Genomic DNA, 13,482 nt, shown 5'->3' on the forward strand with positions numbered 1-13,482 from the left:
CCAATTGACTTTCCAGTACGCGGAGTCCGCTGCTAGCCTTGCAATCTGTTTCATTAAGGATACACATGAAGGTTTCTAACTAACAAAATAAAGTTTGTGGGAAGGCAAAGGCAGCAGATTAGTCCTGCAAAGGTTTGTCTACCTCATTCATAATCCCTAGAGATCTTAGGGTATAATCAGACACAGAAAAATTGGGATGTAACAGAACAGACAGTATTCGGACTAAGAGCTCAAAAACATCCAGTAATATGCAGGCAATAAGTGGTAGAGCTAAATCTTGATCTCAGTAGAGTGGCACAGAGTGATTCCACATTACGTAATTTATGGTATTATTAGTGTGTTTCTCTCCATAGGTAAGAAGAAGATATAGAATAGACTGCTACTGCCACCTAAGATTTGAAGGAAAGAGAAGAAAAGTACCTCCACAAAACAACACCTAAGTAGGTAATCAGAAAGTCTTAACCTGAGGTAGTGTCAACATGCAAAGGCATATAAAAATTCCTTTCAGGAACTGTACCACTACTGAACACTTAAGCAAGTCTTTTTTTGTAAAGTCAAGAAACTGGCCTGACTCGCCCTGGGTACATTAGATCTGTGGTGAGAAAGTGGGTCAGAAAAGACAGCAGATGGAGCAGGTCCATTTCTTTCAATGGCAGTCCAGTTAGACTGGATTAAGTAATATGTACTGCACCCTAAAACTGTGAGAAAGCAACTTCAAAAATCAGTGTGCTATGGATTATTTTCTTAGCTTTGGACCCTACAAAGAGCTAACCTCTTAGAAGTCTGCCTTTGACAGTACCTAATCTGCAAGATACAAGGAAACTGCTGGCCTGCGTTGGAAACCCACCTGGCACCAAAATGGACTTTAAACTAGTACAGATTTAGAGCATGCAATCAAAATTCCTTAGGTCAGTAAGACATCAGTGCCTTATCAAGTGATCAATTCCCAAATGAGTTACAAAGTATTTACTTCAAGTTAGTTTTACCACAAGAGCACCTGGCAGCACCAGTGATGTAACAGCTCTCAAAGCATGCAAGGCAGGTAGAGATTTCTGGCAACGCTTACGACGCATGGAAAATACATCCATTTAACTACCTAACAAAGAAATAGATATGTGGGTTCAAGTGGCACATGCTAGTTTCTTTTGCGTGCTTTCTAGCCCAGTCATGATGCAGTCATTTTCTCATTCCTGGATTAAGACAACAGCCCTCTATTCACCTTTCAGAATAAGACAGGCATTTCTATCAACATGGAGATTATCTGGTTCTAGCAAAGAGGCTGCAGCGAATAATAGTAGTTTTCTAAGAACCTGCCACATGCTACACAAAAAAGAATGCTGTACTCATGTGTACTGTACCCTCAGACTCCAGACGTTCAAGCATTCAGTCTCAAACAAGAGTTGGTGTATCTGAAGAAACAGCATCATGTGTGAACACTGATCCCTGAAGAACCCTGTATGCCTGACATGTAAGGCAACAACTTACTCCAGTGCTTACCTTGTTGCTGATCTTGCAGAGCTAAGAGACACCACAGTTCCTGTCCCTGCATCCCATTTATTATATTCTGAACACAGACATATCAAATTAGAAAGCTGCTGAACAGCCACCTTTTTGCACAAATGTTTCTGGGCTCCAGAAACCTATCAGTGGATTAAATTATATCACAGTTGTTACATTCACAATGAAACAAGTGGACAAGGCTTAATACAGGACACTGAATACAAAGCATGCATGTGACAGGGTTGACAGTAGCCACAAATGATGTCGGACTACACAGAAAACATGATACCTTTGCTGTGCTTTCAGACAAAGAATAACAATAAGCTGCCGAGGTCAGTATCTTCCCTGTATGGCAACATGAAAGCTATCCAGGAATCGAAGAGGGCCTAGATGTAACAGAGAAAGTGCCCAGAGGATACAACCAATATTCCACAGAAATCAGCTGTTCAAGCCTGCAGCATTACAGGCCCTAAAATGTATTGTCTGAAATGCCCTTAAAAAAGCAGCCAGAACTCAAAACACAAAAATAAAAAGGCAAAACAAGGTAAGGAGACACATTCTCACAAGACAATTCAGATGTATCCACGAAAACGCAGAAGCAAAGGCGAAGCACAGACATGAAACAAAGTGCTAATAAAGTCACCAATTCCCAAGGCCTCTGTGATGGCAGAAAATTAAGCTAGACATGTTCACACAATTTTATCAATGAGAAAAAAAAAAACAACACCCAAAAAACCCAACCCACCCCACATCTAGAGGCAAAAACCTCTATGATTCCTACCAAGTGGGTGTGAGAGAACTTTGCTACACAGCATTTTGGAAATTAGATTTATTCTTACCATTAAAGCCCATTAAGGAGAAGGCTTTTCATGTAGATCCTCTATGAAGCCACAATTACCCAATGGTAACACAAACTCTGCCAAATAATTTTTCCTAACTTGATTTAAATTGACTCTACATTTTAATCTACTAATTTGATGCAAAATGAAGGGGCAAAAATTCAACATGAGCATAAAATATTAGGGTCTAGATTCATCATTGCAACTACTGCTTCCAAAATCCTAGGACATCAGTCCCTATATAACCCTAATCATCGCTCACCCCCAAGTGGAAACATGATACAGGTCTTCACTATCGTTTACGCAACAGAATAAGAATGTTCAGTTGCTGTATTATTCTATTTGGGTAACAAAGTCGTCAGCATTAGACTTTGATATTAATTCTGTTCCCTGCAAGAAAGTGGGGAAGCACTGCCTCCTTCCTTGCCTGCTAATCCAGAAAAGACCGGAATTTGTTCACCACAATAAGAAACCTGGTAATTTGAAGTAAGACTGCCAACAATATAAGCAGAAAGCACATCTAAAAAGGACATCCTCAAAACTCCTGGAAGACAACAAACACAAAGGCACAAAACATGTTAGGACATCACAGTAGTGCACAGCTTCAGGCACAGATTTTTTTAAAAACAACCAAACATTTGGTTGGTCATGGTCCAATTCCCCACCTACAATACACATGATTTCATTATTGGTTGTAACAACTAGGTATAAACTTAAGCATTTTACAAGTGTAAACAACAAAAAAAAAATCATTCTAAAGAAGCAATAACTTATCTTTCAACATCTACTGTAAAGTCCTAAAATTAGGACATGACTCTCCAGTTTTTTAAGCTATCCTAATTCCTATTCAAACACTGGTGTCAAACACAAACTCTTGCTTAAGGAAAAAAGTTTCAATTTTGCAAAGTCTCAATAATCTGCAAATTTAAGTCATACTTGTTCCAAATTAATATCAACAGAAATGCCAATTTTAGTAGGCTCTGGTTAATGTACGGGTTTTTTGCAATTTCAAAAAAGTGTATTTATAACAAACACTTTTCATTATCGCAGTCAAAGTTCTTCAACAACCACTATTTAGAGATACAGATGATAGCAGGTGTTTACCACTGAAAACCATAGTGAAAATTCAATGGTTATGATTTTGGAATATGGAATTGTAGCTGTTCTAGGGAAACAGGAGTGGTGTAATCATATGGAAAAGACTGGGTGCAAAAATCAAGACAGGGTATGTTTAATGTTTTAACATGACTTAAGGAGGTATTTCAGAGATGTTGTTTGTGTGCCTGCCTATTCACGTTGTTACCTAACACAACACAAACATATTAGCCTTGCCATCACTGATGACCCAAGATGAAGTTTTGACATTTTAATTCCAAAATGCTGAATTCATACAGTTAATAGTTTCCTTGTGAACATGTTGCTCTTTGCATGAATTTCATTGGGCTACCTTTAACTTTAGTGAAAAAGTGTCTAAATTAGTCCTCTTATTCCCAAGACTATCCTGTGTATGCCACTGAAATTCCCATAAGACCACCTTAAGTTACCTACTGTTGGTCTGTGGTATTGTTAAATAGTAAGAATGGCATTTCAGTTGGGAGTACAATAAATTATAGACCACCAAACACACAAGTCTGGAAAGTCAGAGATGTCTTGCTGGTCTGCTATATTGGTGGGCAAAAAATGGGTACATGTAGACAAGAAGGGAACACTTGTATATGCACGAACACACTGAATCAATTTCACTTTAGAAGTGATTACAAATCAGTTTCAAGAAAAGAGTAAAGTTCACTTCATTGTCAAGCTAATGAGGACTTCGAAATGATGCAATCTGCATATACAATTGCCAAAACGTCATGTCAGTTTTCTGAGTATTACTGACTTTAGTTCATTCAATGGTACTCCTGAGTAAAACCAAAATGCAATACTGAATTTATGCAAAAAAAATAAAAGTAAGCAAAAAACAGTTAGCAGATTAGACTTCTTTATCTTGAACCAGTAGTTCCCCAGAGCTCCTCAAATTATATTCAGGAATACATAAAAGGCAGTGTAGCCTCAGCAGAATTTCTACTGAGCAAGTCATACAACAGCATTTTGCCAGAACTTTATTTTTTATTAGAATTCTAAAAAAGAAAAAAAACCCTGAGAATCAGATTATTTTAGATGATTAACACAGTATGTTCTAAGAGAGGTTATCTATTCACTTATATTTGGGACTTCTACAAAGCAAGAACAGCAAATCATGATTCTGCAAGCAAATGAATATGGTTCAGAACTCTACTTACATCTCCTATGAAGATGCAACGAAAGGTGCAGTTCAGAGGTGTTTCACACAATCAAATGGAAAAAAGCAACATCCTTCTCTGCCCCATCTCACAACCACCAATAATAGAAAATAACCTGTGCTGGTTTTGAAGGTCCTGTACTAACTTGTACTTTTTTGTGCAAATCCTAGTTTGGACCATGGTTTCATCTCCTTGCTGTTCCTATCAACACACCTGACATTGCTAACTAAACCACAAATTACTCTGATTTGAGTTCATCAGAATTCCACACTCCTTTTTCTGATTTTCTTCAAAAAAATTTTGGAAAAAATGCATGTTTGAAGAAGAATGTAGCACGTCAAGTTTTAAAGAGAACTTTAAATACATTCATATTCCAATCTATTTTAAGGAAACTTGTTGCTATTTGGGAAGAGAACAAAATCATGTTTTCAGATACATCACTTACTGCTCAGGGAGAGGACTTCTCTGAATTGCCCTGGTTCAAGTTCTACTTGAAGTTCTACACATTCAATGTAACCACAGAAGTTTTTTGTCAGTGCATACAACCATATGCAGAGACAGATGTATTTTACTTCTGCCTGCTGTTACAGTTTAAGTAAAGACAGAAAAGCCAAATCCTTGGAGACAGGTGTGCATTGTTTATCTGTCAGTGAAATCTACACAGCAAAATTACTCCATTTGTCAAATAATAAATCTAAATGACTTTTGGCCATGCCCTCTCAGAGGGGGCACTAGTTAGGGTGATGAGAAAGGTAAAAGTAGTGTAATTACATTGTTGAAAGAAGCACTGAAAGGCTGCTCCTGCTAAGGCAGCTAAGGAAGACACTGAGGTGACACTGGACATAATCAAGCCACCTACAGAGAAGATGCAAGAAATACACACTAAATCACAGAATTTATATCTAATAAAGTAATTTTCTCCCAGTTATAAAGGTACAAGAAACTAGAATTCCTACAGTAGAAGTTCAGCGTTTATCCCCAGTACATTAGGAAACTCACATCCCCTAAAAACGTACACTAGACCTAGAGTCTGCTAGACCCTTCCAGGTAAACTTTAGTTTTCTGCAAATACAGAACCGACCAATAACCAGAACTAAGGACCCTCTAGACTAAATCCAAACCCTACTCTAGGACCATGAGGGACAAGATGCAAAAGTTAGTAGTTTTACTTTTAATCTTTAAATTCCTAAGTTCAGCAACAAAGGTTTTCCCTGCAATATCAAACTTGTGAATTTCTATTTTTAAATTGAAACTGTAAATTGGTTTTCTAGTCTCAAAGATTTATTATTTGTAAGCGCTCAAAATTCAGTTTTACATCATGATATACATGGTCCTTGCGTTGTAGGGGATATTTTTTAAAAAAATTACATACTTATACAACACTGCTCAGAAAAAGTACATACCTATGTCAGAGACATACACACGAACATCCACTTGGTGAAAGGGGCAAAAAAAAGCAGAGAGATAGCAGTTTGGAAATCTACAAGGGTCAAAAGTCTGCAAGATTCTCTTTAAAAAGTTACTAAGCACCACATGAACGATCGGTTTACTTTTTAAAGAAAATCCTGCAGACTTAAATTCTCTTAAATTTATTTCTATTGCAGTTACTTTGACAACCTACTTAACCACAAAGCAAAGATGCCAATATTTGCCACACAAGCATCCACTACTGCAATACTCAATTTACAATATATGCCATACACCAAACCATATTTTAAGGCATCTCTCATAACAGCTAATACTTGGGGGAGGGTGAGGGGTAGGGGTTGAGGGGAATAGACATGGGATGACACAGACAGAGGGGACGGCAAAAAAAAAAAAAGTGGCTGTCAACAAGAAGAGATAAAAATATTTATCTGATGGCTGCAAGTTAAATGTAGCTAATGACTTGGTCTCAAACTTTAGCCAGAAAACAGATTTGTGAAAAGTATTTAATTTTAAAAGTAGCATATACAAACAGTAAGGAAAAAACCACAGCTGTCTGAAAATAGATTTGAAAACTCTGTATACACTTCTGGAAAAGGTAGTGAGACAAGATTAATATGATTCATTTCAAGCAAAGAAACATCCTGGTACATTTGGAACAAATGAAAGATGAGTACCAGTCAAAATTGCAGTAGTCCAGGCGAGAAGTTTCATTACAAATCTTAGATCTTTGATGTAAGGGAGAGTAAAGTTTTAAAGGTCAGAAGCAGTTCCTGAAAAAACAGGAACATACAAACTTTAGTAAAGATGAGTACTGAAAGGGACATTAAAGATGTGCTATTACTCAGAAAAATGCAACTTTTGGATATAGTAAACTGCAGGATGTTAAGGCACATACCACAAATACATACGCTGATCTCTGGTATAACACACATGCCAACTAATTGTAGAAAACCGACTTCCAATGTTGCAACAAGCCAGAAACACTAAGCACTTAAAATCCTATTTTCAGATCTAGCAACCCAAAGGCATACCATACAACCACGCTGCAGCAGAGAGTATACTCCATTTTTTATTCCTTAATGAAACACAGCAGTTCTGAACCCAGAGCCTAGAAAGCTTTCCTAGTTCACAGAAAACAGTTCTAAGGTGGAGGGGTGCTGTAAAGCATGATTAAATTCTCCCTTCCTGAATATACCACATAGAAATCTGTACGTGGCAATTTCAGCATATCTGCATTACTGCAGGAAAAGATGAGGGGTTCACAAAAAGGCCAAAACAAAAAAGTCACCAGTTTAAGGCATCCAGTTAAAAATGTATCTTTACGAAAGACTTGCACTCGTTTACTCAAGGAGATAACTTCTTCAGGATGCACTGAAATGATTGTTACAGCATGGGGAAAAACATAGACTGGTGTACACCAGATTGCTCATACAATGTTTAAGAAAGTTTTGTTAGACTAAGTGCAACATACCAAAACAGTGTTTCTACCGGTAAAGAAAGGTAAGCAAAATGAGCTACACTGGCAAAGTACTGATGTCAATGTAACCACGCTAGTACAGAAGAGCTGTGCCAGCATCTAGTGTCACAAACTCACATCCCATAGTAAGGATACTGTACCAACAAAAGGTGACCCCACTGTAGAGCTGTAATGGTCTTCAGAAACCCAGACATCTAGACAAGATACATGTATAATTACTGTTCTTTGCAAGAAATTGAGCATTTAAATGGAGAAAAAAAAGTTATAGAAAACTTCTGACAGTTTAAAGAATCCACATAGTACTGCTCCTGAAGCTATTCTGGAACTACGCAACACTTAAGAAAAAATGAGACCATTCAAAAATTCTAATACACTACACAACACTCACAATACCAAGACTTTCTAAATTACTTCAAAACACTTATTACAAAGTGTGCTACAAGCATGTCAGTCACCCTGTAAGTCTATCTTGTTCTTACCTCCTAAAGAAGGAATTGGCATTAATAAAGCAACTCAAAGCTACGTTAATACGTATGTTCTACGGCAAAGCAAATTTGAGCAGGGAACACACAAACCGTTTAAGACTTTTAAGACAGAAAGAGATGCAGCACTGCAACAACAGTGGGAAGCGCAGCTATATTTGGCTGCTGCCAATAAATCAAGCTTATTAGGACAATCTTTGCCGACTTTCTAGAAGAAAGCCACCAACAGTTGAGTTTAGTATATTCCAAGGCCAGAATATCAGTATCATCCAGGTCTGCAGTGAAAATATGAGTTAATTAGAAACTCAACTTAGTCTCCAATATAAATACATTTAACATCTGCAAGTTTGGGAATAAGTTAAGAGTCAGTCGTTATTTTTAGGTATCTAACAAGCTAAAACAGTATTGCAGATTAAGAAACCAGTCAAAAACTTAACAGCAAAAGAAACACTGAAAGATCCACTATGCTCATGTGCTGGAAAAAGTTTCATCAACAGTGCGAGTTTCTTACTTTTCTCCCCCCATCTCTCTAGTGATGCTGTGAATCTAACAGTTTTAAAAAGAGTAAGTACCTAAGCACCATGTTATTTATTTTCTATAATTAACTAAGGAGTGGGGACAATGCAGGAGATTCTATAAGTAGAATTTACTTAATGAGAGCTGCTTGCACTATTTCAAAACAAATTTAGGAGCAGATAGATTAATACATGTAAACTTCAAAGCAGTTTCCCACAACAGCAAAAGTGGGACAGATACGATATCACATTTAAAAACACAGAAAGTGGAACTGTCCCAAATCCAGGTAATAAATTGTCAACAAAAAAAAAAAATCCAGAAGAGTAAGAATCCTCTAACAGTTTTTACCTAGCATATATGAAGTGTTTGTGCCACTACAAAACTCTGCACAGCTATCAGGTGATGACAATCTCAATCACTTTGAGGAAAAATTATCCCATTTGTGCACTATTGAAAGTGTCCAATAATCCCTAGTTTTTCACTATAACTGTAAAAAGTTAAACTGCTCAGTAAGCTAACAATTAAGACTATTCTGTGAAAATCTGCACCTGGTAAACTAGAATACATTGACAAATTATCCAAACCTTATTTGATCAAAAATGTCTTAAGATACATGCGTTCATCTGAATCAAAATGCACCTTTACCTTTCATATTTTCAAGTATCAGGACTTCTCACAAAATTCGTTTTTATTTTGCCTCTCTAAACAGAGCAAGATAACCACCATCAAGACAAAGTAGAAATGGTTATTACTGAATTAAGTACTGGTTTCTAAGTCTAGCATAAAAAACCCAACAACTAGCTCTAGCTAAAGAGCAACTTCTCCAACCCTAGTCTACTCTCTTACTAGAGACCTGTTGATAGTAGGAATAGACATGTCCTCCAGTTACAACATAATATTGCCTATAACTAATATGCCCTACAATGTACACACAAACTTTTCAAAACTAACACATCATTCATCAAGAATAGAGAAGGCAAAAATCAATATTTTGAAGATGATTCCAAGTAGAGTCATGTCCACTGCTCAACCAGAAACCAGCTACTACAACCTTATGTTTACTGTCAAATTAGGAGCTTTTTTTTTAAAAAAAAAAGTCAACTCTTCCTTTTTCTTGCCAGCTGTAACTGCGTTGAACAAGACCACGGCTGACATAAGAAATGCCACTAACTCACTTGACCCTGGCAGGAGGAGGCTTCCTCCATGTCCCATAGGCTAAGAAGATCTAACGTGAGTTCAAAGAAACTCCTGCAGGACAGGTAACCAAGTACTCTCATAGCAAAATGACACCAAATACTCACCTGCTTCACAAGAAGCATTAAAAAGCTGAACAGCCCTTTGTTACTCCCTCCTCCCTCCCAGTACAACCAGTTCATATCTGCTAGGGATTGGGACACCTAAGATTTCCAACCTCTAGCTTGCCTTCACAGCATCACCAAAGACCTTTGCAGGACCGCAGAGAAGCCCCTTTATCCTCACAGCCCTTAAGCCTACAGGGGAATTTCAGACATTTTGGTCTCGCAGCAAAGAAATGGGAGATGCAAGATGAACTGCACTCCATATTGATTCTTAATGCAAATAAGGTGAAATAACATTTCATTTCTAAGAGGGTAATAGTCTCGATAACACTTACGCCCCAAGCTTGGGATCTGGATTTTGGTTTTATCTGTTTTTTCATAAAGTCGATGGCCTATTTGAATCAGAAAAGCAGTTTTTAAATAACCTTCTGCAAGGAAGAGAAAGAAGGACTGTAAAAAGTAAGTCAAATAAGCAGACTGCATATAAGAAAGGAAAAAAGAAAAATAGCAGAGAAATAAATCTCATTTCTAAACGAGTTGGAAAAACCCCTTGTATATGCAAAATAAAATACAAAACAAGACACACATTTGTGCGTGTGAACGTACATACATAATTCAGCAATAAAGTGTACAAAAGCATCATCTTTAACGCTATTTTATATTCCTGCAACTGGCATTAAAGGCATATGCTTAGCAAAGAGCTCAGTAATTAACTACTGTTGTGAAAGACACGAAAATGGCAAACTGTTAAGTCTTATCTGCAGTTGACCAAAAGCACAATAAACTGCACAGCTTTGCTTTCAATCACTTTCAAAAAAATAAAAGGGCAGAAACATCCGAACACCCTCCCTATGTGCCATTAACGCCAATAGGTTCAAACGGAGCGAAAAGGGGAGAAACAGACTGACAGAAAAAAGGACGAAGGCAGGCACGAGTTAACAGCAGCAAAAGGGAGGAGGAGATTTAGGCAGAAGAGGGGAGAAAAGGGCAATAATTGCGGCACCGAGAGGTGGGGAGGGCCTGGGCCCCCGAGACTGACCTGTGCCGTCGCTGGCGGACACGGAGAGCGCCGGTGAGGAGAGTTTAGGCCGCTTGGCTGAAGGCGGGCCCGGCTCCACCACATTCTCGGCCATTTTTAATTCTTTTTTAGACAATCACTCTGAGTAGAGAGACGGTGGGGGGTGAACCCCAAAACCTTCACCTTCTTCTCGGGCCCCGAGTCAGCTGAAGAACAACAATAACGCTGAGAGCGAGCGAGGAGGATCTGGTGGAGGAGGGGGGCCAAGTTCCCCTTTTTCTGCCCCTCGGGCTCCGGGAGGGCGGCAGCGGAGAAGCGAAGATAAGGTGAGAGCTGAGGCGGGGGGGGAAGAAGCCTCTCCCCCCAGGCGAAAGGGCTGAGCGAAGATGGAAAAAGCAGGTAAAGCCCCCGCCAAAAAAAAAAAAAAAAAAAAAAAAAAAGGCTGGTGGTGGTTTTTTTTTTTTTTAGTAAAATTAATCCCGGCTGTTGTGCTGCTGGTGCTTCCTCGCCGCCGCCACCATCATCATCTTCATCCTTCGGGGGGTCTCCTCCTCCTGCTGCCTCCTCATCGCCGCCATCAGCCTCTTCCTCCTCGGCGCCGTCCTCCTCCTCCTCATCGCCACAAGGAGGCGGGCGAAGGAGGGGAGAGGAGGAGGAAAAAAGAAAAAAGATCACCGTCCTCTAGCAGCAGCTCCTTCCCCCTCCAACACCACCCTGCAAAAAAATACCCACCGCCAGCGACAGGGCTGGGGGGGAGGCGGCGGGGAGAGAGGCAAGGCGTGCGCGGGGTCCCCAGCTCCACTCGCTTCTTCCTCGCCCGTCGCTAATGGCTGCAGAAAGGGGAGCTGTAAGGATGAGGAGGGTGAGGATAAGTCCCAGGAGTCTTCGCTTCACATCTTGTTGTGCAGGGAAGGAGGAGGGGTTGTTGTCCTGATGGAGGCAGCACCGATCGCGGGATGGGAAGGTGGGGGGCGGGTTTCAACACCCTCTCTGCCCCCCCTTCTTCTCTTCTTTCCCCTTCCTCTTTCTCTCGCTCTCAGTAGCAGGCTGTCCCCCCCTCCGGCGCAGACAGAGGGGCCGATCCCACAGTAGCGGCAGGAGGAGGAGGAGGAGGAGGAGGAAGAAGCCGGCCCCTCCCCCCCTCTCTGCCTACCTTCCCCCCCTCCCGGGCGGCTGAGGATGGTTGCGAGCGCTGGCGCCGGGCTGGGAGGGGGCTGCCCGTCTCCGCTCCCGCGGACCCACGGGCTATGCGGGGCGCGAAAAGCGAGGGGGAAAAAACCTCGGCCGCTGCTCGGGCGCGGCGGGGACTCCCTCTTCGCCTCTGCGAGGGTGGGGAAGGAAGCCAAGAGGTTGGTAGTCGGGGGCGGAGGGGAGGCCGGTCAGAGACCCCTCCAAGAAAAGGAGGGAAGGTAAAATTAAAATAATAAAATAGAAGAAAAAATACGCCGAGGGAAGGCGGGGGACTCGCCCCGGGGTGGGTTAAATGGCCGGGAGGGGGAGGGGGTCCTCGGCGCTCCCCGGCGGGGGGGGTGGGGCGGGACGGCGCAGGCAGCGCGGGGGCCGAGCGCAGGCTCCCTACTGCCCCTGCCTGGCGCTCGGCGGCGGCCCGGCTACGGCCGCTCCTGTGGCGTGTGTGGCAGAGCGGGCAGAAGCGGGGGCGGAGGGGAGCAGGGGAGAGAAAGAAGTCGGGGAAAAAGAGAAGAGAGAAAAGGAAAGAGAGAGGAGAGAGGGGTCGGGTAGGCTGGCGCGGAGGGAAGGGGGGGGGGGGCGTCTCGGCTCCTCGCTTCTCTCCCCGTCCCCTGGCCGGGCCCCTGGGTCTCTCTGCGCTGCCCTCCCCCTGGCTCGCCCCGTCCGGCTCGGCCTCTCGGTCTCGCTCCCTCCCTCAGTCGCTCACACACAAACAAAATGGCGGCTGTTGTTTCTTCACTCTCCCGAGTCCTCGGAGGGAAGCGAGCGGCGGCGGCGGCGGCCGGAAATGAGCCAAGAGAGAAAAGGGGCGGGGCCAGGCCTGTGGGCGGGGCCCGGCAGCGCTGGCGCACACAATGGAACGCGGGGGGCTGGCGTGCGCGGGGTGGGGGTAGGGGAGTGGAACCGCCTAGCCGCTGTCACGAGACCGCGCCCGTCCAATCGGCGCCCGTCCAATCGACGCCCGCCTCTCGCCGGGCTCTTCCGCAAACTCCCCTGGCTCCGCCCCTTAAAGGCAAAGGGGGTTTTTATTAAAAAAAAAAAAAAAAAAAAGACTCCTTCTTCCTCCTTCCCTCACGCTCTTTTCTGTCGGCCGATAAGCGGCCCGGGAGAGGCCAGCCGTAACCGGCGGCCCAGGGCAGGCAAGGAGGCGGCAAGTCCGCCCTGCCGCACTCCCCAGTATCCGCTGCCCGGCCCGGTGGGCTGAGGGGCCGGAGGGCCGACAGAGTTTCTCCCGCCTTGGCCCTTCCTCACGGGTGTCGGCGCTCGGTCGGTTCTCCGCGGTGCCGGTGGGCGGGGCGCACCTCCCGCCGGTCCCGGGCCTTGCTGCGCCACAGATATGGCAGCCCGGGCTGGGAGGCAGGCCCCGGGGCGGCGCGGTGAGCGGGCTGGGGTACAGCTCCCCCTGGACGGGGAAAAGCGGGGATGGGGAGCAGCACTCTCGTCCGCTGGCCGGT

General features: G+C 42.9%; 1 protein-coding gene across 1 annotated transcript in view; it reads right to left on the bottom strand.

Annotated features, from left to right (window-relative positions):
• The window catches only part of EP300 (E1A binding protein p300), a 65,995-nt gene extending 53,134 nt beyond the window's left edge, over window positions 1-12,861 (bottom strand). Inside the window, exon 1 of the mRNA XM_054822582.1 lies at window positions 10,862-12,861. Coding sequence (XP_054678557.1) covers window positions 10,862-10,955 — 94 coding nt within the window. The 5' untranslated portion in view covers window positions 10,956-12,861. The remainder of the gene's footprint in view (window positions 1-10,861) is intronic.
• Window positions 12,862-13,482: the final 621 nt, after the last annotated feature.

Source organism: Grus americana, chromosome 1 (assembly GCF_028858705.1).
Source record: "Grus americana isolate bGruAme1 chromosome 1, bGruAme1.mat, whole genome shotgun sequence".
NCBI classification, from domain to species: Eukaryota; Metazoa; Chordata; class Aves; order Gruiformes; family Gruidae; genus Grus; species Grus americana.